Genomic DNA, 24,688 nt, shown 5'->3' on the forward strand with positions numbered 1-24,688 from the left:
ATGCAATCAAGTCACTATTTTCCCCACCTAAGTCGCTCTCTTCACTTTCTGGTTCAGGTGGTTTAACGGGCTCCTCTGGGTGTTCCTCTGCTTTGCCCTGAGAGAGACACAGATTTGTAAGCACACATTATTTCTGACCAATGATCTATTTCCACTCTCATAAATAACAATGTCTTCGAAAAATCAGATTGTGGTACAGCTGAACTATTTTATTTTTAAGATACGAATCTCCTTTTCCCTCCTCTCAGATTAAACCTATCATGTATGCAAATATTTCAGAGCCCAAATCTGGACTTATGAGCTTCTATTATTGGTAAAGCTGGTCCTTCAAATTTTTTAATTCAATAACCAAAACCAAATAATCCAAATAACATCCAATTCAGATCCAGTTTTGCAGTGATTACCAACTAACCCTTCCAATATTCCTGCCTTCCCTCACTGGATCAAAAATTCTCTCAATTTAATACCATTAAGCTAATGTCCTTTAGCAGGGAACAAAAAGCTGATGACAGTGGTTTAAATATTGTTTTCATTTGCCAAGGTCTGAGATTATTGCCACTTCTACATAGATTTTTTTTTCAAAAATTTCAAACGTTTTATTGACTTCTAACTAAATTTCATCTGAATTCCATAACTTAGCACAACCTGTCTATTATCATAGATACAAGTTGCTTGTCTTTATACTTCTCTTGTCACAGACTATATTCAGTACTTATACACAATCCCTCCATATTGCTCTAACTGGCCAGTAATTCCAGCACCCACTGTCTCGTTAAAAAATTAAAAAACATCTTTTTTCCAAAAGTATTTCAAACTTGAAAATATCCTGATATAAATATCTACAAGGCAAATTTATTTTCTCCCTTAAAATGAATCAACAAAAGCCAACATCTTCTACAATACTGCCTTAAAAATTTGATAGTTCTACTGATCCCTTCATTACTTATCATGCTCGTTAATACTTCTTCTCACAAAAAGATTATAATATGATCCACTAATGACTAGAGAAGTGGTTTCTAAACAGACAAGAGAAAACAAACAATAAAAAAAATCAAGACTCTGTATAGCATTTGCATTACAGAGAACATCAGGCATTCAGGATTAGGGAAATGGAGCATGATAACACTTGAAATTAACTAGGAAGCCATCTGTAACAAGTCATCTAAAACACACAATGGGCAGGCTTCAGACTGAACTCTCACATTCACCCTCTCTATCTGACTGAAAACTGACAGCAAATTTTCCCCTTCTGCTTCTCAGTAATTTTGCCAGCATCATTTTTCAGTGATAAATTCTTCATATCTCACCTTACTTGTCTCCTCCGTGGAGGCATTGGCTGGAGCAGGTGGTATTGTGCCTCCCATACTTTTCAGCAAAACAGAGAAAAGACAAAACAAAACAGTAAGATTATCAAAATAGTGGCATGTATTTTATTGATTCAAATCCTGATAATCTCAGCTTTTTGTTGTAACACAAAACATGATGATCCATTTCACTGGCAAAGCAGTAAAGAGAGTACACATCCCCCACACTTTTCTCAGTGTAGTGCAATGCACACTGTTGTACAACTCCTTTGAGACTTGTACTCACTTGCATCACCCTTCACCCACCCACCCTTTCTCACAAGGAAAAGCTGCCTCTTGGCCCAAATGGATTTTCTCCTTTAAATGTAACTTATGTTTGAATCAAAACCAGATATTATGATTAGAAACTTTTTTTTAACAGAAGTCAAATAATTAAAGAAAACAACCTAAAATGCCTATTTAATTTAAAAAACCCTACTGCCTAGAAAAAAAATAATTTCTCTTACACATTGTAATATTCCTGCCTCTCCTTCACCACAGTTAAGGAGCAATCTTGGTGGAGACAGCATTCTGTCAATATAGAATAAACTTCCACATGCTATTGACTTTGATTAGCAGCCAGGAATAAGCAGATGCTGGATTCTCCAGCTCTTAGGTAGAACATCTAATCATACCTATGACAGCACACCACAAGGAATAGCATTCCAAGCCATCCCCTGCCCCACATTTCCACCTACTGATGGTTTTCAATAAAAATGTTTCCATGAACTCAACAACTCCTTGGAGCCCCACACAGCTGGTTAGATGGGATAGAAGGGAGAGGAGGAGGTGACTAAACAGGGCTGGGCAGGAGGAATTGGAAGGATGTAGGACTATCTGCTTTCAGGAATTAGTGTAACACAAAACTGTATCCCAAGGATGACAAGTTATAACTTCTTAAGTCAAGCTACTGAAGTTCTTTCTCCCCTCTTTCCTCCCTCCTCTCAGGAGCACCTCAGAGTCAGGCCTCAAACTGGCTGAAAAAAAACCAGAATGAGGCAGAAGAGGACAGAGATAGGGATGAATGGGGGAGAAAGGGTAAAGGAGTTGGAGAAGGAGTTGATAAGATTGACAGGTCCTGGCACAAGGCCCTGCAGCAAAAAGCAAGCGAACAGCATAAAACTGATTCTCATTTACACAAAAAATCTGTCAAAAAACCCTAAACCAACCAACCATCCAACCAGCAAAACCCCAACAAGTGACAAACATCAGCATGTTCTGAAGCTATCACAACAATCTCTGTGTCCCTGGGATGTTGACATTAAAGTGACTAATCAAAGTTATACTGCAAGGACTAAACAACTGCGGTCTGAGAAATCATTACCCAGCCAGCCAGAAAACACAAAACATGGACTAACCAAATTCCTAAGTTCCTCCTAAATTTTTGCCCATGTAGGCTGACAATAGAACACATAACTCTATTAGTCTCTAGAAACCAAGGAGGACTACAGGGACCATCTAGTGAAGTCTTGGAACTCTTCTTCTGCATAGAAAAAGAAAACTACAAATTACAAAGCATTTTAACAGAGTTAATAGCTAACATCCATGGTATTAGCTGATTGTAAGTCCGAAACCTTAAATCACCTCAAGACTGAAACAACTGAGTCAGTCTCCTCTGCTTTCTTCATATCCCTCAAAAAATACCCAAGTTTAGTTCAGTTTGAGAAATGTTTACTAATATACATGCATGTTTCATAATATGCTATTTCATGAACTGCCAAGGCTAAACTGTTTCACTCACAGTATGTGAAAATATTCTTGCTATCCTGGTGATCTCTATTTAAACTACATTTATAATCCCAGAATAACTCAAAAGCAAGTTACTCTAAAATCTCTTAACCCAGTATTTGATAACAAAGAATGAATGCACAGCAGGGATATATGTAAAGTTTGGAACGTATTAAACCTCAGCAGTATATGGAAACACAAGACACTCTTGTAGGGAAAGGCAGGTACTGAGCTGTAGAAAAAGCACAGACACACACAAGGCACACAAATAGTTTAGTGTCTGATGCCAGTAACAACTGGGAGTTGTCAGGACTCCATTGCAACAGTGACTGCACATTTCCACTCATCAGGGCCATGAAAAGTGTCACATTTATGACTTGTTAGAAGAACTGCAATTGTGATTTCTGCAACACTTTTATTATTGACAGCAAAATTATCTTCAGAGAGAAGTTGGATTACCATGAATTCAAAAGGGTAAAACCTATTTGAACAAAAAAGTAAAAAAGGGCAGAAAGCCTTATTCATCAATTAGGGATTCTGTGGCTTATTTTTAAAGATTGCTATTGTTCAGTTGCAGGGTTTTGAAATGTGTTTCCTTTAATGACTCATTTCATAATAATTCAAGTAAAACATTTGTATTTTTATGCAATTATGAAAAATGGGCTTGATAAAAGGAATGTCAAAACACTTTCCAAACACACTCACACACTACCCTATGCTTTCTCTGCAAAGAGGATCAATACAGAAGTTAAATACAACAGCTAGGCAGAATAAGAGTTAGAAAACAACAAGTGAATAAAACAGGTAAGACTTAAGGTTACTGATGCAAAATTAACAGCTAATAAGAAATAAAGCATCCCATTCTGGCTTCATGAGTAGTTAGCAAAATTTAAATTAGAATCACTAGGTTTAAGGAAAAAAATGAATCAAAGCAATTAGCAGAATTTTAGTCAAAAAATTTAATGATGGATTTTAGTATAATATAGTCATTATTCTAATCACTCTTAACACTACCTAGGTAAACAAACTTATGTCTTTCAGATTAAGACAGGTAAACCAGACAGAGATATAAGAATTATCGAGTTTATTCCCACCTGAAGGCAGGCCATGCTGTTTGAAGCAGTTTCCAAAGAATGATCAGGCCTTATAATGCACTTAACAGTTCTACTGCACACAAAACTATTATGTAAAGGCAGAGGGAACCCCACCAGAATTCCAGACACTTGTGCATGGTAAGTAATTTGGGTACCACTAGCATTATCCAAGTGTATTACTTAGGTAAATATTTAACTTAAATATGAAAACTCTCAGAAAACTTAAAAGAGTATTTTTTATCTTTTGAGATAAAGACTTTCAGTGAAGATTTTACATGTAAAAAACATTTCATGGCTCTAAATGTAATTACTGTATTAATAAGACAAGCACCAAATAAAAATTCTAAAAATTAACCTGGAAATTAAAGCCCTTCCCATTAACATGGAGAAAGTCAGATCGTCATCATTCCATTCCCTAACACTTTCTTATGCAAAAAAGAAAGAAGTCAGTGTTCTTCCTCTTTCCTCTCCCTCTTCAAGCAGCCTGTCCACACCTTCAGATTTACCCAACAGAAGCACTGGAAGAAGCCTAGGGTAAGGCACTGAAGTATTTTATGCAACAGCAAAAGGAATAAAAGACCTGCAATAGGATGAGACAGACATCCATCTCCTTCCTAGGCAGAGGTGTATCTACTGTGAGTACTGCAAAGCCAAGTTCAGTTAAATACCAGTGGCTTTACAAGCACAGTATTATTCAGATGCATAAAAAATTTAAATACCACTGAAAAAACCCCATGAATAAACACTTCATTGTAGCCATTTTCATTATAGGATGTATTGTGAAATGCCAGTGTCTACTTCTCTATACATATGTACATATATATATATATATATATATACACAAAAAATCCTGTTTAAGATTAACACAAATTTTCTAAAACAAATCCCAGCTTGTCACTAGATAAAAATCTTTTAAATTCTCTTTGCTTAACATGTGCACCTGAAAGTATATCCCTCACTTCCCAAGAGTTCTTTAGCGCAGCACTCATAAAAGCCAAGCAGAGGCACCGTAACTGAACACAGGGGTTCTGTGGGCTCTCTGCCAGCTACAAAGAATCCCAACCCTTCCAGCCTCGTGCTTCAGGGCGCTCAGGGTGGAACCCAAAGAGAATTTTTATCTGGGAAGCATCTGTTACGGCAGGCCCCGCTCACACAGAATATGTGCAGCGCTAACAGCAGGCACCTAAATGGTTCACAAGGAGCGGAGAATTCGACTACCTTTGAGACATTAAACTTCAAAGAGCAAACCACGTTTCGGACAGGTATTTTTACATAGCTGCCAGGTATTTTGTGCTTTTGGGTACCAGGATGTAAACCAACGTCACTCAGCTCCCCACAAACTCGGCTCCTTTTTAAGACAGGCTAGCCAACTCTGCTGCGTAATGCGAGAATTAGCTCAGTAAGTATCACTCTGGGGCTTTCCAGCCTGGAAAGCTCAGCCACTGAGATGGCCGGGGGGCAGGCTTTTTGCAATGGGAATAGCCAGAGTTAACGAAACAAAACAAAAAATGAATTAAGGCTTTTTAAGGCGGCAGGAGTAATCCCAGCGGGAAGGGGAGGAGAGGGCGGGAAGGCCGCAGGGCGGACGGGACCGGAGCGGACCCGTAAGGGGGACACTGCGCGCCCCCGGCCCGGCCACGCGGCGCGCCCGCGCGCCGGCACGCGCTCAGGAGACACGCCCCCCTCCCCTCACCGCGTCCCGCGCCACAACACCCCTCCCCCCTCGCCCCTCACGGCCGCCTCCTTCCGCGGCCCGGGACCGACCTCTCCACCCACTCGCGGAGGAAGGCGAGCTCCGGGGTGTGCAGCAGGCCGGGGTTCTGCTTGCACAGCCGGACGAAGGCCCGCAGCTCACTCAGCTTGCGCGAGTCCATGGCGGCACGGCAGCGGCCCAGACGCGTTCGTTCCCCCGCCTACCCGCCGCGGAACCTTCCAGCCCGCCCCGCCCCGCCCGCCAGAGGCCCCGCCCACAACCGATCTGGTCCCGCCCATAACTGGTCTGGTCCCGCCTACCACCAGTGACCCCGCCCAAGCCAAACGGTGTCCCGCCCATAAGCTCCATGAATGCGCCCACAAACGTTGCGCGGCGCCGTGGAACCTTCCAGCCCACCCCGCCCACGTCTTCCCGAGGCCCCGCCCACGCCGGTCATTTCCCCGCGGCGTGGGGGGAAAACGTTCTGGAAGCGGCAGCCATGGCCTGGCAGTTGCGCTCCGCCCCGTGCGGCGCCGCTCCCCTGTTGCCGTTGCCGCGGGCTCCCCCTCGCGGGCACGGCAGGCGGCCCCGGGCGCTCCCGAGCCGGCGCGGCGCCGCTCATTGGCGGCGGGCCGCGCGCCGTGATGGTGTCAGCGCGCGGCGCAGGAAGGCCCCGCCATGCGCTGTGCGGCCCGGCCATGTCGCGCCTCCCGCAGCGGGGCCTTGTCCTGGCGGCCCGGGGCTGGCGCGGCGCCGCAGGTCAGACACCCCTCCTCCCCCCACACCCCGCACCGCCCGCGGCTCCGGTACCGACACCCGGTTATCGCAGCTTACAGCCCCGCTTGTGCTTCTCGGGTCGCGGGAAAGCGGCTCTGGCCGGCGGCGCAGTGGCAGCCCCGGTCAGAGCTGAATCCTAGGAAAGAACAGGCAGTAACCTGAATAATAAAGCAACGGTAGAAAGCTCCTCGCTGCCTTCAAGGTGTTGCTTTATTTAATGCCCGCTGTGTCCGTCTGGTTGCGAGCTGTCCTGTTTGTCTGCTGTGTGTGTGGGGAAAAACAGTAGAAACACCAATTTAAACTAGGCTGCACAAAATACTGCAGTTACATTTCACCGCCCGGGTCTCCAGTCAAGCATCACACAGTGAACGCGTCGTGTTATGACTATTGGTTGTCACGCATAAATGATCTTCAATTAGAGGCTAATGATACTGGTTCCCACAGCAAATCCACGGTCTGTATGTTTTGCTGTGAGCCTCGGAGTCTCAGCTACCTGAAAGGCAGATGTTTTCTTCTGTTATCCTTGCTTATGCTGGTGAAGGGTTAAAAGTATTTGTTCTAAGAATGGCAGCACAAATTGGTTTTCTAGTAGGCATATAGTAACATAAAGAGCAACCATTTTCCAAAACATCAAATTGAACTTACCTTCTGGCTACCCTCTTCTTCCTACAGGTCTGGATGATTTGTATTCAGGCACAAGCACTTCTTCAGCTGCAAAGGGCTGTGACTAGGAATTCTAAAGTTTCTGATAATTCATTTTTAATTTTAGATTTTGTCTTATTGTGCCCGTTCCCAGCTCACAAATGCATACTTGTAGTTGTTTTTAAAACTCACCTGCTTTGGCTGTGTGTGGTTTGGAAGTGGGATTCATAACTGTTCCGTTTGGCCAATGCTGCTGCCATGGAAGGTCAATACACAAACAGGGACTCTTGGGTAGCCTCCAGACAGGAAAAGAAAATCCTGTGTAAACCTGTCTTATTTGACGGCTTCTTTGCAGCATTATTAGTAAAAAACAGCACTGGAAAAGCCTTGAAAACTGTATAATTGTTCCAGGTGAGAGAAATTTTTTGAAGACGTAGCTGAGAAGAGACGATATACAGGTGTCGTGCATGGAGCCCTGTGGTGTTTATGGGAAGTAAGGGAGGGAGAGTGCTGAGTGCCTCATGAACAACTTTTGTATGAATTGGGATGTGCAAACCAACAGAGCTTCCTGGGTTTTGTTGCTGGGTTGTCAGGTTTATCATCTATTTGTTTATTTCTATCTGTTCCATGAATATTTGTCAGTTGAGTTATGTGCACATTGTTTCATAAACTATTGTGATGCACAGCAAATGGAGAAGTTAAGGAGGGATATTTATGTCATATAAGTGAAGGAATGCTGCTAAGAGTCTGATGACTAGCCCACAGTTCTGCAGTTTCCTAACTGGAAAGTTTTGGGTTTTTTTTTTTACCTTGACATGGTGCATTTTTTTTCCTCCAGTTTGCAAGTCATGTGCTCTCCGAAGATTTTCCATCCAGCCTGCCCAGCAGAAGAAGATTCCAAACCGGTATTTGGGGCAGCCCAGCCCCTTCACACACCCACATCTGCTCAAACCAGGTGAGGTTTGGGCCCGGCATGAGCCAGTCATTGATATTTTCCTGTTTCCATTTTTCTGAGTGTATTGATTTGCTGCATTGTAGAGTTGTCTGTGGTTTCAGCTGTTTATGACTACTTTCATTAGCCAGTAATTATATTTAGTAGCTAATTTCCCTGTCTGAGATGATACTGATTCCAGAAATAGGCTTCATTTGTGATGGCTTTGATAGCTTCTTTCTTTTTTCTCATAGTGTACTCAGGGTTGTTTACTTAGGTGTTGCAGACCTTTTGTGGCTGTGGCATTTTGTGGACTCGTTGTCCTGCAAATAAATATGGTTTTTATTAAGAGGGAGTCTTTTGTGCAAGCTGAACTGTCAGAATGGTTCATATTCCATGTCTTGTGAGTCACAAAACAAAGGTGCAGTTCAGCAAAGGTGAATGGGGAGGGACACTGATAGATGGACGCCAGTTGTCTAAAGGATGTGCCCTGTTCACAGGAATATGCAATATGAGGAGAAGGACAAAAAGAAGCTTGTGACTATGAAGTTAGACAGTAGTGATAGAAGCCAAGGTTGTGCATTTTTTTGAGATGCATGAAAATGAGCATGTAGGCATGAGATCACCACAATTAAATCTAAAAAACAAACAAAAATTGCAGCAAAAATATATTCAGGAATATGTCTAGGAAAACATTCTGTGTTCTTCCATAGGTGGGTATAAAGGGAGAACAGATGAATATTTGTGTGTGTGTGCATATATATAAACCCCTGTATTTAATTGTAGAATAAGTCAGGTCAGAAGGAGCCTCACACAGTTAACAGGTTCCCCCTGTGCTCAAAGCTGGGCTAACTTCAGCATTAGATCAGGTTGCTTAGGGCACTCATTGACAGCTCATAATAAATGAGGTGGATTCCTTAAAGTGCAGCCAAAGCAGTGGAAGTGAATTCTATTTATCCAAAGTATTTTTCCATTTAATAAAGTAGAGGTGGTGTCCTTAAAATAATATGACATTGTTTTATTGCAATTATTGTTTTAAAAAGCAAATGCCTTTGATGCAAAGAGAATTTCCAGGCCTCAAAGTTGGAAGACAGCTGCCCTATGTTTCACCCCATTGCAGCTTCTGAAAGTCACTGGACTGTGGCAGTTAAAAAGCTGACTGGAATGCAGTGGAATGATTTCCACACATAGGAAATTTGCAGTATAACATTGTGGAATTGTGAGGCCAGATTGCATTGAAACAGTTTCTGTGTTCTCTTGTCATTTCTACGTTCACAGAGTAAAATAAATGTGGTGGGGCTTTTGGGTTTGTTTGGTTCTTTTTAAAGACTATTTCATCTAATAGGTATTGAGCATATAATCGAAAAAGTGTAAAAGTTAGTGCAAATAGAATTTCCCCTCCCACTGCACTCATGCAAGAATCTACTTGCAGTACAAGTCAAATGTCAGTGTTCTAGAATTGCCACTGTGTAATACATGAAAGAGGAAGAAAAGGTTTTGAAAGTGGAAAGTTAACAAACAGTATCAAAACTCAACATACGTTAAGGTAGGGTATTAGCCAAAGATACTGATTAAGGCTCTTATATTAATTTAGATCATAATTAGGGAGTCTCACAATTTTAAAAATACATACTTCAGCTGTTGCTGGTTGTCCTTTGAACTTCAGTCCTGTTTTGGTGAGTATCTTGATTGCTGTACTTCATGTCTTTTGTGACTGGAGCAGTTGAAACAGTGCCTTCATCTGAGAGATCATTTGCTTAGTGTTATTAGAAATACAGTATTTAACTTTTGAAAAATCTGAATTGTTAAATATTGACAAAAGCTACATATGCCCTGGAGAAGATCCCTTCCCTTAACAGGAGGCTGATGGCAGTCTGCAGTCGTCTGTGGTTTGTTTCTGCCTGGAATCTTGTGACTGGTTAGACTCTGCAACCTCTGTTCTTCTGCCTGATCTCCCAGAATCTCTGACACCCAATCTGCCCCTTGTGGTTTAGAAATAGTCACTTTATGAGTTGACTTAGTGTGTATTTCAACAAACATTCTAGCTGTATCTGAGGAAATTAATGCTCAACCTCAGGAGGCAAACTTCTGTTCAATGTCCATGCTGTAAAACGCATCAGTTTTTAGCAGTCAAAGTTCAGTTTGCCTTGCCCCTTCCTCTTTTTTTTTACACATTCTCTGCAAACATTTGGATGTTTGTTTAAATCTACCAGGTTTTGTGGTTTCTACCTTTGCACAGAAATATGTGACACAACATCCAGCTGGTTAAAACCAGTGTCTGTCTTTGCATGATGGAGAAGCAGCCTGAATGAGGATGTGCTGTAGGGAGAGAAGCTGAAGAGGAGCAAGGAAAAGGCTTGTGAGGGGTTACAAAGAAGCCATGCACATGTAAGGCATCAGAGAGTAGGCAGGAATCAGGCATGTGACTAGTAAAATACCCTTAGTGCCTTGAATTTCTGCATCTGATTTGTTTTGTATTCACAGGAGAGGTAACCCCAGGATTGTCACAGGTGGAATACGCTCTTCGCCGACACAAACTGATGGTGTTGATCCAGAAGGAAGCCCAAGGCTGGGACAGTTTGGACCACACAGTGATTCTGCTCTCCAACCCCACATACTACATGAGCAATGACATCCCTTATATTTTCCACCAGGACACTAATTTCCTGTACCTCTGTGGGTTTCAGGAGCCTGACAGCATCCTGGTGCTGCAGAGCATTCCTGGCAAAGCACTGCCATCTCACAAATCCATACTTTTTGTGCCCAAGAGGGATCCAAATCGAGAGCTGTGGGATGGGCCCAGATCAGGCCCAGATGGGGCAATTGCTCTCACAGGAGTAGATGAAGCTTACACCATTGAGGAGTTCAGGCACCTGGTGGCCAAGCTGAAAGGTAACAAAAAATAGAGAGGGAATGAGATGAGGATGTGGTTTGCACAGTCTGAATGGGTCAGGTTTGGGAGGTGGTCTGTGACATCACTTTGAAACTAAAATGAACTTGAGGAATGACAAGGAGTATGGCTGTGGCAAAGGCATTTGGAAGTTTGTGTTAGCTCTTTGAGGGTCACCAATGGATATGTAGTTTTGAAAATTTCTGACTTTCTTGTGTATCCATGTGAATGCCAGTCTGCATATCTCTGAAATATTAAGGAACAGGATAAGCAAGACCATGTTTCTGTTTTAGTCATATCTGTTTGCTGACAGAGTCAGGACCAGATATCATACAGGAAACGTGAACACTTTTTATTCATAGTAGACTTGGAAAATGATCCACACAGGGAGCTTGTTAGTCCACTCACATTTAGCTAGATGATTACTTGCCCATGAAATACTAACATTGCTGTCCTTTAGAAATATTCTTTTGCATCTCCCATCACTACTTAGCCTCAATACCTATAATCCAGGAAGAACTTAAATGCAGTATAAAATAAAGCTGAAGAAGGCTCATGACAATATAATAAGGCCAAGTGTGACTTTGGAGGGGTCACACAACTAGAGGGAGAGAATTTTTGAGTATTAAATACCATACTGGAATCAGTTATTTTGTTTCAAAAAAGGATGTCTTGAAAATGGGTAAGCCACAGGGCAAAGGATGATCAAAGAAAGCATGAAATGTGTGTGAGATGCAGGCTGAACAAACCTACTTAGCTTGAAAAAGAAAACAAGGCAAGGTATGAGATGTGTATAGTTGGGGAAAGCACAGAGGATGACTATGGTCATTAATTGCTGGTTTTCTTAATTTAATAACAAAGGGAACACTGAATTCATATGGCATGGTTTGGCACCTCTCAAGTTATAGATCATTCATGGAAGTTTGGAATATCAAAATTAAAATAGAGTCAGAAGTTTGTAATTCTGTGGGGGAGAGGTCCATGGAAAGCAGTAAATGAGCTAAGGGCAATACTCTTTAATGAATGCCCAGTTTCTTAGATACTTTCTGTAAGCAACTGCTCATGGTTACTTTCACCAAAGAAGGAGGGTCATGGTGGACATCAACAGTGACTCACCATGGCTTTTATACTCATTTGCATTTAAATTGTTCCATGAGGAGAATGTTGATTTTAACTGATGTTCTGAATAAATTTCCACTGTGAGTGTGTCTGTTCTCAGTAAGCTCATTTTCTTTGAATGGCTGAAATAAGGAGTTGTTTCCCCAAGTGTCTTGAGGTGTTGTTGGTAATGATCTTCATTCCATGCAAAAAGGTGAATTGCTTTCCATGGTCATTGTGGACAGGTTGAATGGGAGGAGGATTCAGAAGATGCACTGTGATGTGATGGCTGCTTGGCTTACACAAGTGCAACTTTGACAGGTGAACTCTGAATGGATCTGAGCCAGATACATGTATTCAGTGATGGTTCTAAGCCCCATTATTTGCCCAGAAGTGGGGAATTGTCCAGTCTATACGCTATGAATTGGTAATCTTCCAAATTTAGAAGAGATTGCTGGTATTCTGTGACAGTGAAAGTATCTATATAGTCTGTCAATATAGATTCAGAGAAAATTATTATTCTCAAATACAGCAACAGATGTCATTTAGGAGGAGTGAGTTAGTTTCTTACGTGGAGAACATGTCTGCATTTATTTGAGTGTCAACTTTTGTTTTGCATTCCAGGTGAATCCAACGTGGTTTGGTATGACTTGAGAAAACCAGTGCATGCAGAGCTGCACTCTGACTACATGCAGCCCCTGGCTGACATAAAAGCTCGGAGCAAAAACCGCATCCAGGCCGTTCGACATCTCGTGCAGAACCTTCGGTTGATCAAATCCCCTGCAGAGATTGAGAGGATGAAGATAGCTGGGCGGGTGACAGCAGAGGTAATGGGGCTGTGTGTTCCCCTAATGAACCAGTGCATTCCCTTGGTGAGGTGACATGAGCTGGAAGGAGAGCTTTGGTCTAATCTGTTTTTGAACTGCTGTGTCTCAGCCACTCTCTGGGCTTTGCTTCCTCCACAGGACAAGGGGAAACTGGAAGACTGCTTGGTCTACCAGTCTCTCAATTAGCACAACTCTAGTGAAGAAAAGTCAGCAGCTGTTAGACTTTGTTTAAAAGCAAAGGCTAGCCTTTTCACTGCCTTCCCAGTTTCCTCTCTGCTTTCCAAAGTAATTTTCTTTCCCATCTATTATTTTTATTTTGAGGAAAACAGGATTTTTATGACGATGTTTCCTATTAATGTGTCTGCATTCCCCCTTCACCCTCAAATACCTTTTGAACTCATTGGCCACTTCTAAACAAATCTGACAGATACCTCAAATGCAGTTAATGTTTCATAAATGTTATTAAAATAAATAGCCAAGTAGAAAAGAGAAGTACAGGCTGTCTTTCTCTGAAGGAAAAGCTGCATAAGGCAATCCTATTATACCCAAGGGAATCCACAGGTGAGACAACTTCTAAAATGCCAAACCATGGGATCAGCCTCAATCATCTAATTTTTTTTTTTTTTTTTTTTTTTTTTTTATACAAAACTAGAGTCAGTCATCCCCTAAATACAGTTTCACAGGGAGGAATGCATCTTAACTGGTTCTAGTCTTGACAGCATTTTCACCAAAGAAAATGGTGAAACCCTCTGGTTCTGGGCCAGCTGATTTTGGGCCTTCCTCAAGAGACAACAGGTGAAAAAAAAAACAGTTCAGGCTCCTTTGCTAACTGAAAGTCCCTTATTTTTCATAGGCTTTCACAGAGACTATGTTTGCCAGTAAAACCCCTGTGGATGAAGCCTTTCTGTATGCAAAGGTGAGTACTTTGTAGCTGGAAGTGAGATAGAAGGGCTGGATGTTGGTTGTCCTTCCAGGAAACCAGAAATGTCAGGTCTCTTTATCATGTGTCTCCTGCTGTAGCACATTTATTCACTCAACCCTTGTTGTTTCTTGGACATACAGAAGTGTCAGTGTGAGGAATTCTTCAGCTGTACTTCCTGTACCCTTATTTAAGGAGTGTAGCATTTGTCTAAGTTTCCTTCTATTGATGTCTTTTTGTACTATATTGAAATGCAAAACCCGCTAAACAATTGGAAGTAAAGTTTTCACCTTATTCTATAGTACAAGTCCGTTGTACAAAATTTAAGTAGTTATAACACCTTTTTGTAAAGCCTGCTTCTCTTGCCTCTAGCCCCTTAGTACATCAGATTACCACAGCCATCTTGAAGCAGTTTAGATGCCTCTCAGTTACAAAATAAGGACTAATTGGCCTGCACATTTGGTAAGGAACTTTGTAAGGGATTGCAGTGAGATGCCTGTTCAAGAAGCATCAGCAGGATTTCACACTCTGTTACTACATGGATGGGCCTGTGCTGACATGGCACTGGCACTACTGAGTTGAAAAAACTACTTTAATTAAAGTGTATTTTACAGGTCAATTTTTCAGTCCAGACCAGGATCGTAAAACCTTTGCTCCATGTAGGCATCCTGGAGTGTTCTGTCCCATGTGATTTTGGTAACCATAGAAAAGACATGCTATTAACATGTTGAGGGTCTTTATAGATGTAAATTTATTCATTTCCATGCTTTCATCAGCTTCATCATTCAAGAAAGGTAAAGATCTTGAGGCTTATGGTGCTTTTTTCTTCTATCCCCTCAGACATCAAGGTAGTGCATGCTTTCAAACCTTCTTAGTTTAACAGTCATGAAAAATAGATACTGCTGTAAATATACTGGTACTTTGCAATTTTAAAAGACAGAAGCAAACCATGAATATTGTCATGCTGACATATAGGATCTTTCAAAATTCATGAAGTTGTATGGCAAATAAGAACATTACTTTATATAAGAACAAATCCTCACTTGGATATATGGATATATATATATGTAGTGAATGTTTGAGACAGTATTGAATGGCTTGTACTAGAAAGAGTTTCCTGGAGATCCAGTAAAGACTTGAAAAATGTTGAAAAAGTGGATGGTTCTGTATTTTTTTTCTCCAGAGTCCTTGAAAAATATTTAAGACTACTTTCATTTAGTCAACTCACTTTCCAGTTTCACTTTGTATTGTTCAAATTAAGAAAACAGTTGTAGGACAAGAATCATTGTGGTTCTAGGGCAGTTAATCACCTAAATCAGCACTAATGGTTTCCTCTGTATTGTTCCTCCAGTTTGAATTTGAGTGCCGGACTCGTGGTGCTGACATCTTGGCATACCCCCCTGTTGTTGCTGGTGGCAACAGATCAAACACTTTGCACTATGTGAAGAATAATCAGCTCATCAAGGTAACCCTTGTGCTGTCCAGTAACTTGAAGTGCAGTGCTGTGATACAAATCTATGTTTCCTAGCTGCTGCTTGTTTTGACTGAACAGATCAAAGCACTTAAATACATATTTTTTAAGTGAGTGAGAGAAAGGAATCCTGCCTTGGTTAACTTTACTTTGGTCAATGGCAGATTCAGCTTGTCTTTCTTCCCTGTCAGTTCTTGCTGCAGCATTTTCTGAACAGTGCAAGGACTTGCAGACAGGGTTGCCGATAATTTAGTGAACATGTCTGCTCTCACAGCAGCTTGCAGTGCTGGGGGCCTCACAAAATAGGGGAGCCACTGTCACAGGTAGGGCAAAGGCACAGGGGATCTTCTGCTGTCACTTGCATTCCTTGGCCTTGCTTTGCAATATAAGGGCAAAGTGCATTCCTGCTCTGCTGAAGCTGAAATGCATTTTGGTTCCATGTAGCCCAGGAAAGCAGGGAAAGGGAACAAGTAGGGGACGGATCAATGTTAAATGTCAAGAGGTGGAAGAGGAACATGTTTTGTCTTATTTTGAAGATTCTCATTGAATTGAACTCTCTCCAGCTTTCCTCACAGTAGTTCTTTTGATTCAGAGAAGTATTTTCAGGGGCAGTATTCCCTCACTGTTCTGCTCACTATTTACTTTTCAGAGGAGCATAGTTTTCCTCTGTCTTAATGCAGAATGAAACTTTCCCACTAGCATTGTCTTTTCTTGAAGCTGGGATGCTAGCAGACCTTGAAATGATCTGCAGAGACAAATGTACAAAAGATATGACAGGCTGCTTTTGGCAGGAAGAAGCTTCCTTTGTTGTTCTGTCATCCAAGGTCAGGCTGCTGCTGTAATTCCAGTTGCTTCTGTTAAAGTTGTTCAGTTAAATGACTGTCTCTTGTTTTTTTCCAAAACTGTTAGGTAGAATATTAAACCCATAAACTTGACACTTCCTTTGTGTGCTGCTTCTTATAGATCTTGTTTCCAAATAGGCTAGCAAAGTGTCTAATTTGGGAGGTATCTGAATGTTTCATTTCAGTCTTTTACTTAGAGGGCTCTGCTTTAAAGAAAGAGGACAAGCACAGCATAAGGCATTTACTGAACAATCGAACCACAGGCTGAATTCCCTTAGTCAGTAAATTGTTACTTAGCTTGTTTAATTGCTTGGAAGATGGCAGGTGCTGTAATTTCAGATTTGTTTTAAAGAATTCAACCAGTTATTCTGAAAAATTTTAAAAATACAATATAAAAGGATAGTTAATGGCCTGCCTATTCAGTGGGATAGTGAGGTCTGCTCACTGCTGGTTTATCTGCTGTGTCTGTGTCACTTAACTGTACACAATGATAGCAGCTAGCACTGGAAGTAACACTAACAGTGAAATTTTGCTGCTTTAATCTTTTCCTTAATGCTGCAGTTATGCCTGGTCATCCCACATCATGTCTGCTGACACAGTCATGGATCTGTGGAATGAATCTCTACCTGTGTAAAACTGAAAAAAAAAAAAGAGAATTTACTCCAAATGTTTTAAACATCTTACTGCTATATTTCTAGTTAGCCCCTTTAAGGCAGTGGTTTTGTTCCTGGCCCTTTATCTTTCTTCTGTGTGACTTTTTGGGAGATATCATTGATATGGAACAGCTTTGCTGAATTGTATTGGATATTCACATGTCCAAAAAATTTTTCTTCATCACCAGATCAATCCAGAAAGATACATTAAAACAGTCAAGAAAGTCCTAGAAGAGAAAGGGAAGGTTGTACAAACTATTCACCAATGCATTCACAGCAGTGATACACTCTTAGATTTTGTGATACAAAGTGATTTTGCTGGGGTTCATATCCTATGACAAGGGTAAATTTGTAGCTGTTGGTGATCCTGTGGGGAGCTCAGAAATCCTGTGCTTTGGTTGCAAGTCCCCTCTGTCTCAGTCACTATAGCTGAGAACTTCTAGTGAAAGGAGTCATGGGCAGAATTTGCTGGAGTAAGTGATCCAGGTGTGAATAGGACTTGTCTCAGAGAGCAGAATAGTTCAAGGCAAATGCCTTTTTTTTTTACTCCAAAATCTTCATCTTAAAAGTTCAGACAGTAAATAAGCATAACAGTCAGAGACTACCTTACAGAGCAACAAACCAACTGGAATAGCCTATTTGTAAACAGTAGTACCTGGGGTATTACTCTGCAAAAGGAATTCACTTTTCTGCAGCTACATTGTGAAAACAGAAGCATAACCTCCTTTCCTGCTCTCAGACAGAAAAATCAGTTAATAGCTGGACTGACCCACAGAGCATTCTTTCCTGTTATTCTCCAGGATGGTGAACTGGTCTTGCTAGATGGTGGATGTGAATTTTCCTGCTATGTGAGTGACATCACACGTACCTGGCCTGTCAATGGAAGGTATGCTGCAGTAAGTTTTTTTTTTTTAAGAATTTTGATAAGTTCTTAAATGATTGATGGATTGAATGTGTGTTTAATCATAGTTTTACCATGTCCCATTCTGTGCTGCTTCAGAGTAATCAAATTATATAAAGTAATCATTCAGCTGTATTCCCCACTGCCTCATTAATTACTGCATGAATATATGTGATTCTTGCTATTTTCAGCTATTACAGCATACTTAACGTGCAGAGAGGGCTTTTGTACATTCAGCTGTGGCTGACTCCAGTTGTGTGTAAGAAAACAGGAGTTTCAGTTGATGTGTACATAGCTCTGCCAGTTGTGAGTTTGCTGGTGTAGCCTTTCATACAAGGAGACAGTTGCTCTGCTTTCTGGTTTTCCCCTGCTCCATCCTTGAACTGAATCTGTACCCAGAATAGGTTCTGGGGACAAAACCTCTTTTCTCTTGGAAACAGAGATTTAGTTGTGTGATATTCCTTTACTCAATGGCCTTCAGGTTCACCAAACCCCAAGCAGAACTGTATCAAGCTGTCCTGGATATCCAGAAGTCCTGCTTGAGCCTCTGCTCCCCTGGCATGAGTCTGGAAAATATCTACAGCCTCATGCTGAGCCTTATTGGACAGAAACTGAAAGACTTGGGTGTCCTGCAGAGCAGCATCACTGACAGCCATTTCTTCAAGGTACTTCAATTTTTTTACTCTAGTTTACCCATTTTACTCTAGTTTACTCCTACTAATCCTGTTTGTTTTATCCTTGGGTAGTTTTAGGGCTCTAATTTGGGTCAGGAATGTGGTTTCAGGATGTCTCTTCTATTTGCAGCTACATGGTGCTTTAATTCATGTTGTGGGCTGGTCTCAGCACAAAAATGAATTTCTCTGAGACAGGGCTAAACTCCAAGATGTGATTCAACCATTTGGTGCACAATTTGGTCTGAAGTAATCCCCAGTCTTATATGCACATAGTGTGAATATTTGTTCCTTGGCTCTTGCTGTTTCACTCTGCAGATCCATTCCCATTGCTCTGCATTACTTGCCAGCACAGAAACAGCTTTAGAGTACAGTCTGAAGGGAGCTATGGGCACTAACACAAGATTGTGGGTCCAGGCTTGACTGCAGGCAGTTATTAATATTTTTGTGGTCTGTTTAACATCACATAAGTCTGCAGTGCCACCAAAAGGTGCAGCCTATTCTCAGTCATTCTACCTGCTGTCCCTTCTGCACCGTTTTGTGTCAGTACTGGGACTCACAGAGCTACCTGGTGAACAAGACTGGGAAACTGCTCTGCCTTAGAGCTGAACCTGCAGATAAATAGGATTGGTTTTCAGTTAGAGAAGTTTATCCGCTCACTCTCGCTGCAGAGCTACGCGAGTGCTGATGCCAGTACTGCAAAGATGGCGGAACCAGGTGACGGCACTACGGCTTTTGGCAGCCGGACAGGTTCCTGCCGGATTTAGTTGTGCGCGGTGCCGGTGCCATGGCAGCCCCCGCGGACTGGGGGTGTCGTGCCGGATCCTTCCGGCAGGTGGAAGCACAGCCAGTGCTGTGGTCCCTGGGAATGAGGAGCGTGGAGCAGGGAGGCGTTCTCGCTGATTCCTGCTTTAGAGGGAGGGAGGATCAGGATGGTGGGAGGGGAGAGGCGGTGTCCGTGCCTTGTAGAGGTGGATTAAAATCATGCTGTATCTACTGAATGAAATCGGCACAGCATTTGCTCTGTTGTGCATAGGAGACCACTTTCACAGCCCAGAGCAGCTGTACTTGCTGCAGCCAGTTGTGAAGGTCTGCTGATGGGAGTTGTGCAGGGCTTGGATGTTTAAGGGATGGGAAGGGTTGGGCAGCAAAGCCCAGCGATTTGAAAGTTGACACCATGCTGAGATGGTGATGGGTTTGGGCTGCTCTTGTCAGTGCAGGGGAAAGGCAATCTGCAATGTGCTCATAATAGGTGCCTGGTGGGTTTTAAGGGCCATCCAGTTCTAGTACATGGAAGGCAGGCCCTGGTGGCCTAGGCGTGGCAGTAAGACTGCTCGTTAAGTACATAACTATTCTGTCTCTTTTCCCTTTTGTATTGGAACAAGTTGGGCTGTGTTTAACTGCCTCTGTGACACTTGTTCTGTCTTCTCTTAGGCTGTTCGAAAATACTGCCCTCATCATGTGGGCCATTACTTGGGCATGGATGTTCACGACACCCCAGATATATCCCGATCAATCCCGTTCCAGCCAGGCATGGTGATAACCATTGAACCAGGTAAAAAGCAGTCAGTGGTGGACAAAAACATGCAACAGTGAGGGTAACAGTATTGCCTTTCAATAATTAGCTGGTCCTGGAACCAAAGCATTCACATCCTTTCTGGTGAAGCTGGAAACTATAGCATTATTAGAAAGCCTTAAGTCATTCCCCTCCCAAAGTCATTACAGTATTAGAAAACCGTATTTCCTTCCCAAACATAGCCAAAGTAGCACATAGTGGGAGTAAACTCAGGAAGCAGAGTAGTGTAGAGCTCAGGCTGTGCAGCACAGGTGAACTGCAGTGCAGAAATCAGGGTCGATTCACTTGTGCTGTGTTCTGTGTTCGTGCCACTGAACTTCTACCAGTCACTGGTAGTGTCTCAAGCATTGCAGTCTGCAATTTACAGGGATTCACTACTTAGCTTTGCAAATTAGGCATCCTGTGAGGAACCTTTCTTTCACCTTGTCACTAGATTTGGAGCTGTCAGCTGGAAACTTATATTTAATGCTTGTCTCTTCTCTCTCTCTATTCAGAACATTGTTAAAATCATCATTGTGAATGTAATACTGAGAGCAAGAAGTGTGAAAAGGCCAGGTGTAGCTATGGAAGTTCTTATTAATGTGCTGATATCTTTAGGCACAGAGGGACAGTTTCCTTTCTTTGCCCACCAACAGTGAGTTGGTGAGAGGAAAGAGAGTAACTTGCCATATTAAAAATTCTCAGGATCAAACACGTTATGTTGCTGAAAGTCCAACCTCACTCTCCTGGTGGTGCAGAAAGGGAAAGGTGGTGCTCTGGAGAGTGTTGTGTGTTTTAATTCCCTTTCTTCTTTCAGGCATTTATATCCCTGAGGATGATGTGAGTGCTCCGGAGAGGTTTCGTGGCATTGGTGTGCGCATTGAGGATGATGTGGTGATAACAGAGGATGCACCTCTTGTCCTGTCTGCTGACTGTCCCAAGGACATCTACCACCTTGAGGAGATCTGTGGCCGCAGCTCATGATGCCCCTTCTCTGCCCCTTTCATCCTCCTTGGGAGACACAGCCCCACAGGGATGCAGATCCCTTAGCTGGCTGTAGCTGCCACGTGATGGAAGGCATGGACAGTTGATGGCTGTTTCCAAGACTGGGACTGGGCAATGGAATGCAAAAGGCTTGGGTACTGAGGGATGAAAAAACAAAGTAACCTTCTCTGTGTGCAATTTTCTTCTGATTTGTGCTGATGTGGAACTGTTGTATGATGTGGAAGTGGATTCATCCCTCTGCTGCTGTGTGGATCCATGTGTTCTGGGGCCCTTGGGAGATTGAATTTTGTCAGTGCCACCAGATGCATAGGTACAACAGCTGAGACCAAGGACCCCTTTTTTCCCCCTTAGCAGCAGTTTCACAGCAGTCAGATTTTTAAAATGAGGCTTTTATAAATGCTGGTTTTGGATGAAAAAGTATCAGCTTGAATTTTATAGAACCATGTAAGGAGAGAGTCTGGTAATCAGGGAGGTGGGTTTGGTGGAGAGGTGGTTGTATCTGAAGCCAGTGAAGAATTCTTTTAGTATTTTAAAGATAGGGATGTGTTTAGGCCTTGTTCAGGCACATGCAAAATAGGCCTGCAGCAGGGAAAAACACCTTGTCTTCCAGCTTTTTGGAGTGTTTGGTAATTTCAAAAAGTACAAATAGGGCTCAGAAGGTTAGACATACCTATTCTTGCTGTCTTCCACATTCCCTTCCTTTTGTCCCAAAGGTCCATTCCTTTTTCCTGCTCTGAGTCTCTCTCTACCCTAGGAGCAGGGCCATATTGATTATGCTGGACTGCACTGGTGAGCTGTTGGTTGTCTCCCAGATGCGAGGTGTTCAGTTCTGGGACAGTCACAGCACCTTTCTGGCTTCTGCTTGCTGTGTGCTGCAAGTGCCAGCAGCTTGAGCAGTGCGGTTTTGAAGAGTCTGCCTTATGCTGAGTGTCAAGTCTTTACGTGGCTTTTATATGGAATTAATTGGAATTAAAATAATTCTTCTTTTCTCAACTCTGAGGGCATGATGAGAGCTGATTTTTGGTTTTTTCTCAAAGTGCTCTGATAATATTTTTGAAGCAGCTGCAAATGTTACTGGGGCTGGATGAGGAGTAAAGAGAAGAGTTTTCTACTCTGGCCATGAGCCTACCATCCAAGCCATAGTAAATACACCCACTAAAGGCAAGCATCTATGTATTTACTGAAAATATTTAGACAATCAGCTATTTAACATGTGTGAAAAATGCCTCTCATCACAGCATCTCCTGTTATTTACACTTGCTGTTGAATCACCTTACTTCCTTTCTTATGGTAGCTTTCAGTGCTTTTCATCTGTTACTCTAAATTTTCTTTCTCTTCTCTTTCTGGATTGTCTATTTCCACTATGTCACTGCTTCCTAATCCATTTTACTTTCTTACCAACATCACTGCCTTGTCCCCAGTTTGGCCTAATTCCCCACAGTGAATATAGCCAGAAGTATGTGAGGAAGGTGGTCAGGGTTCTGGAGTTTGACCTCTGCCTCTGTTGCTGTGTAATCTCTAGCAAAATCTGCACTTTTTTCTCTTTTTTTTTCCCCCCTCTTTTTGTTTTTTTCTGTGTTTCACTTAGTGAAGGCCAAGTGGGCAGTGTCTTGCATCTCTCATTGCATTCAACGTGAGCTGGGTGCATACACTGGGGTTTGAATTTTGGCACCTGAAAGGCAGCCAAGGCATGCCATATTTTTATTTTCTAAACATGACCAAAAAAATGCTTTTTCAGGGTTTAGTGTATCAAGTTTCACCTATTTAAGGGAATCTGCTAATCTCTGATGGCAGTGCTTGTTAAAATACTCCTGTGTTTCAGTGATAGCTACAGCCTAAAATGTTAGAAGGGAGGCTTCCTAACTATGAACACAGACCTGATGAGTACTTTTGACGTTGCTCTGATCTCTGATACATTTGTTCCAATTACACCTGTTAGAGCCATATCAACTGGGCCAAAACTTGGGGATTTTGGAACTATGTAAGCAGCTTAAAATAACAGTAATCTGAGAGATACATGTGTGAGCTGATCTGCACATCCACCCACACATCTAACAGAGTTAATAATGGTACTTAATGTAAATAAGCCTTTAAAATGCATATACAAATTATTTTAAAAATAAAACAATTTGTAGAAAGTAGTTTCTCAGGCCATCAAGTTGCATGCTGTTGAATACGATACCTGCACCTCCAAAAACAGCATTATTTTTCAGGGAGATTTATTAATTGTGTGTGACCCGTCTTGGACTTGAAATAACATTGTCAAATGTAGGCACATGCTAATTCTTAATTCTCTCAGGAAAATCCTGCAACTTGTAAACACCAATAGATCTTAGGAATGCTGTGGATGAATGTTACTGTTAGTAAAGAAGTGTCTGTGACTGCTGAGTGGAAAGTAATGGATCTGCTATGGCTGCTGACTGTGTCTGATTTAGGCCATGCACATTCTGTAATTCTTCCACTGCGTTTAGCCATTTTTTCAGCATAAACTGCTGGTTTGAATCTCTTGTTCCATGTAAAGGGTGCATTTCACAGAAGGTATTAAATCTGCATCCTATGAACCTCAATTTTTGAAGGCTTTTTCTCACTTGTTGCAGAGATGAATAATCTGTGACCTACACATGTGCTGCAGTGTCCCTTGCAAACAACCAAATCCTTGAACATTTTATACAACCTTCATCAAGAAACCCTAAAGAGCTGGGTTCTCTGGCTGCTGGCACGGCACATACCTGTGGTGCTCCTCCCCTGGCACTGATCCCATCGTGCCAGACTGTCTGCTCCTGCCACAGAAGAGATTCCTCACTGCAGCCACTTGGGTGCAGGAGCAGCTCTCAGTGGTGGCACAAGTCGACAGCTGCTTGACGAGGGCGTTAGTGGGATCACAGGGGGTGAAAGAGAAATTGATGTATACACAAGTTCATGTGGGGAGAGATTTGATTTCATGTGGCACAGGTCTTAAGGACATCAGAGTTTGAGAGAAAATGAGAGCCAGCCATCCCTATGGAGAAGCTGCTTCCAGAGGAACCCTGACAGGCTTTTGGCTTTTCCACTTCTGCCAGGGGACTGCTTTGTCTTGCAGAGAACTAGTAAAGTCCTGTTGTTAAATACAGTCAGAGCAGAAGCACCAATTTGCAGATTTGCTTCTGTCGTTGAAGTGGAAAGAAATTTGACATTTAACACGATTTGGCATTCTACCTCTATGTGGAAAAATACAGTATGTCTTTCCTAAAATTGCATTCATTATTTTGAGATGGAACATGGTGGAGGAAGTAGCAAACTGAGGTAGCCCAGTAAAGAGAATGGAGATGGAGAGTTTTGGGCCTGTGCAATGCATTAAGAGAAGAATCAGGAGAAGGTTGTGATTTAGAGCTGCGGGGTTGTGTGCCAGGGGCATGGGAGAGCAAGGAGAGAACAACGGGGCATAAACTGGCTATTCAGTATGTTGTCAGAATGGTGCAATAGCTCCAGAAAACTGGTTATGCTGTTTCATAACCCTGATTGATTTGTCCTACTCAGTAGGGAGGAACAAAAGAGTCAGATTGTATTGATGAACTTCATCTTAACAGTTAGTTTAATTATTTCTTTTAAAAATCAATAGCATTATCATATGAGAAAGTTTTATGCAGTTTCAGGTTATTGATTATGTGT

The 24,688-nt window shown here is 42.2% G+C and overlaps 2 protein-coding genes across 5 annotated transcripts in view; one reads left to right on the forward strand and one right to left on the reverse strand.

Annotated features, from left to right (window-relative positions):
* Window positions 1-7,527, reverse strand: part of ST13 (ST13 Hsp70 interacting protein) — a 24,386-nt gene extending 16,859 nt beyond the window's left edge. Inside the window, exons 1-4 of one of the 3 annotated variants that reach the window (XM_077178621.1) lie at window positions 7,470-7,527; window positions 6,693-6,771; window positions 1,308-1,365; window positions 28-97 (exon numbers count right to left, since the gene is read on the reverse strand). In XM_077178621.1, coding sequence (XP_077034736.1) covers window positions 28-97; window positions 1,308-1,365; window positions 6,693-6,771; window positions 7,470-7,506 — 244 coding nt within the window. In that variant the 5' untranslated portion in view covers window positions 7,507-7,527. Of the gene's footprint in view, window positions 1-27; window positions 98-1,307; window positions 1,366-5,929; window positions 6,112-6,306; window positions 6,328-6,692; window positions 6,772-7,469 lie in introns of those variants that run through there. The other 2 variants (XM_077178622.1, XM_054631226.2) reach the window with 2 other exon arrangements.
* On the forward strand, window positions 6,215-23,607 carry XPNPEP3 (X-prolyl aminopeptidase 3). 2 transcript variants are annotated; one of them, XM_054631834.2, is made up of 10 exons: window positions 6,215-6,617; window positions 8,116-8,232; window positions 10,693-11,100; window positions 12,821-13,023; window positions 13,877-13,939; window positions 15,294-15,407; window positions 17,709-17,794; window positions 18,291-18,474; window positions 19,915-20,035; window positions 20,853-23,607. In XM_054631834.2, exons 1-10 carry the CDS (start codon window positions 6,230-6,232, stop codon window positions 21,017-21,019), a joined length of 1,851 nt encoding a protein of 616 aa, XP_054487809.2. In that variant the 5' UTR covers window positions 6,215-6,229; the 3' UTR covers window positions 21,020-23,607. The 2 variants fall into 2 exon arrangements, with proteins under 2 accessions (XP_054487809.2, XP_077034735.1); XM_077178620.1 differs by lacking the exon at window positions 20,853-23,607 and having other exon boundaries at window positions 17,709-17,804; window positions 19,915-20,041.
* The last annotated feature ends 1,081 nt before the right edge of the window (window positions 23,608-24,688 follow it).

Source organism: Agelaius phoeniceus, chromosome 5, assembly GCF_051311805.1.
Source record: "Agelaius phoeniceus isolate bAgePho1 chromosome 5, bAgePho1.hap1, whole genome shotgun sequence".
Lineage (NCBI taxonomy): Eukaryota > Metazoa > Chordata > Aves > Passeriformes > Icteridae > Agelaius > Agelaius phoeniceus.

Coding starts and splice junctions, on each gene's coding strand:
- XPNPEP3 (XM_054631834.2), top strand. CDS start 6,230: ATGCGCCCACAAACGTTGCGCGGCGCCGTGGAACCTTCCAGCCCACCC. Junction 8,233..10,692: donor CCCACATCTGCTCAAACCAG/GTGAGGTTTGGG, acceptor TTGTATTCACAG/GAGAGGTAACCCCAGGATTG. Junction 13,024..13,876: donor CTGGGCGGGTGACAGCAGAG/GTAATGGGGCTG, acceptor TATTTTTCATAG/GCTTTCACAGAGACTATGTT.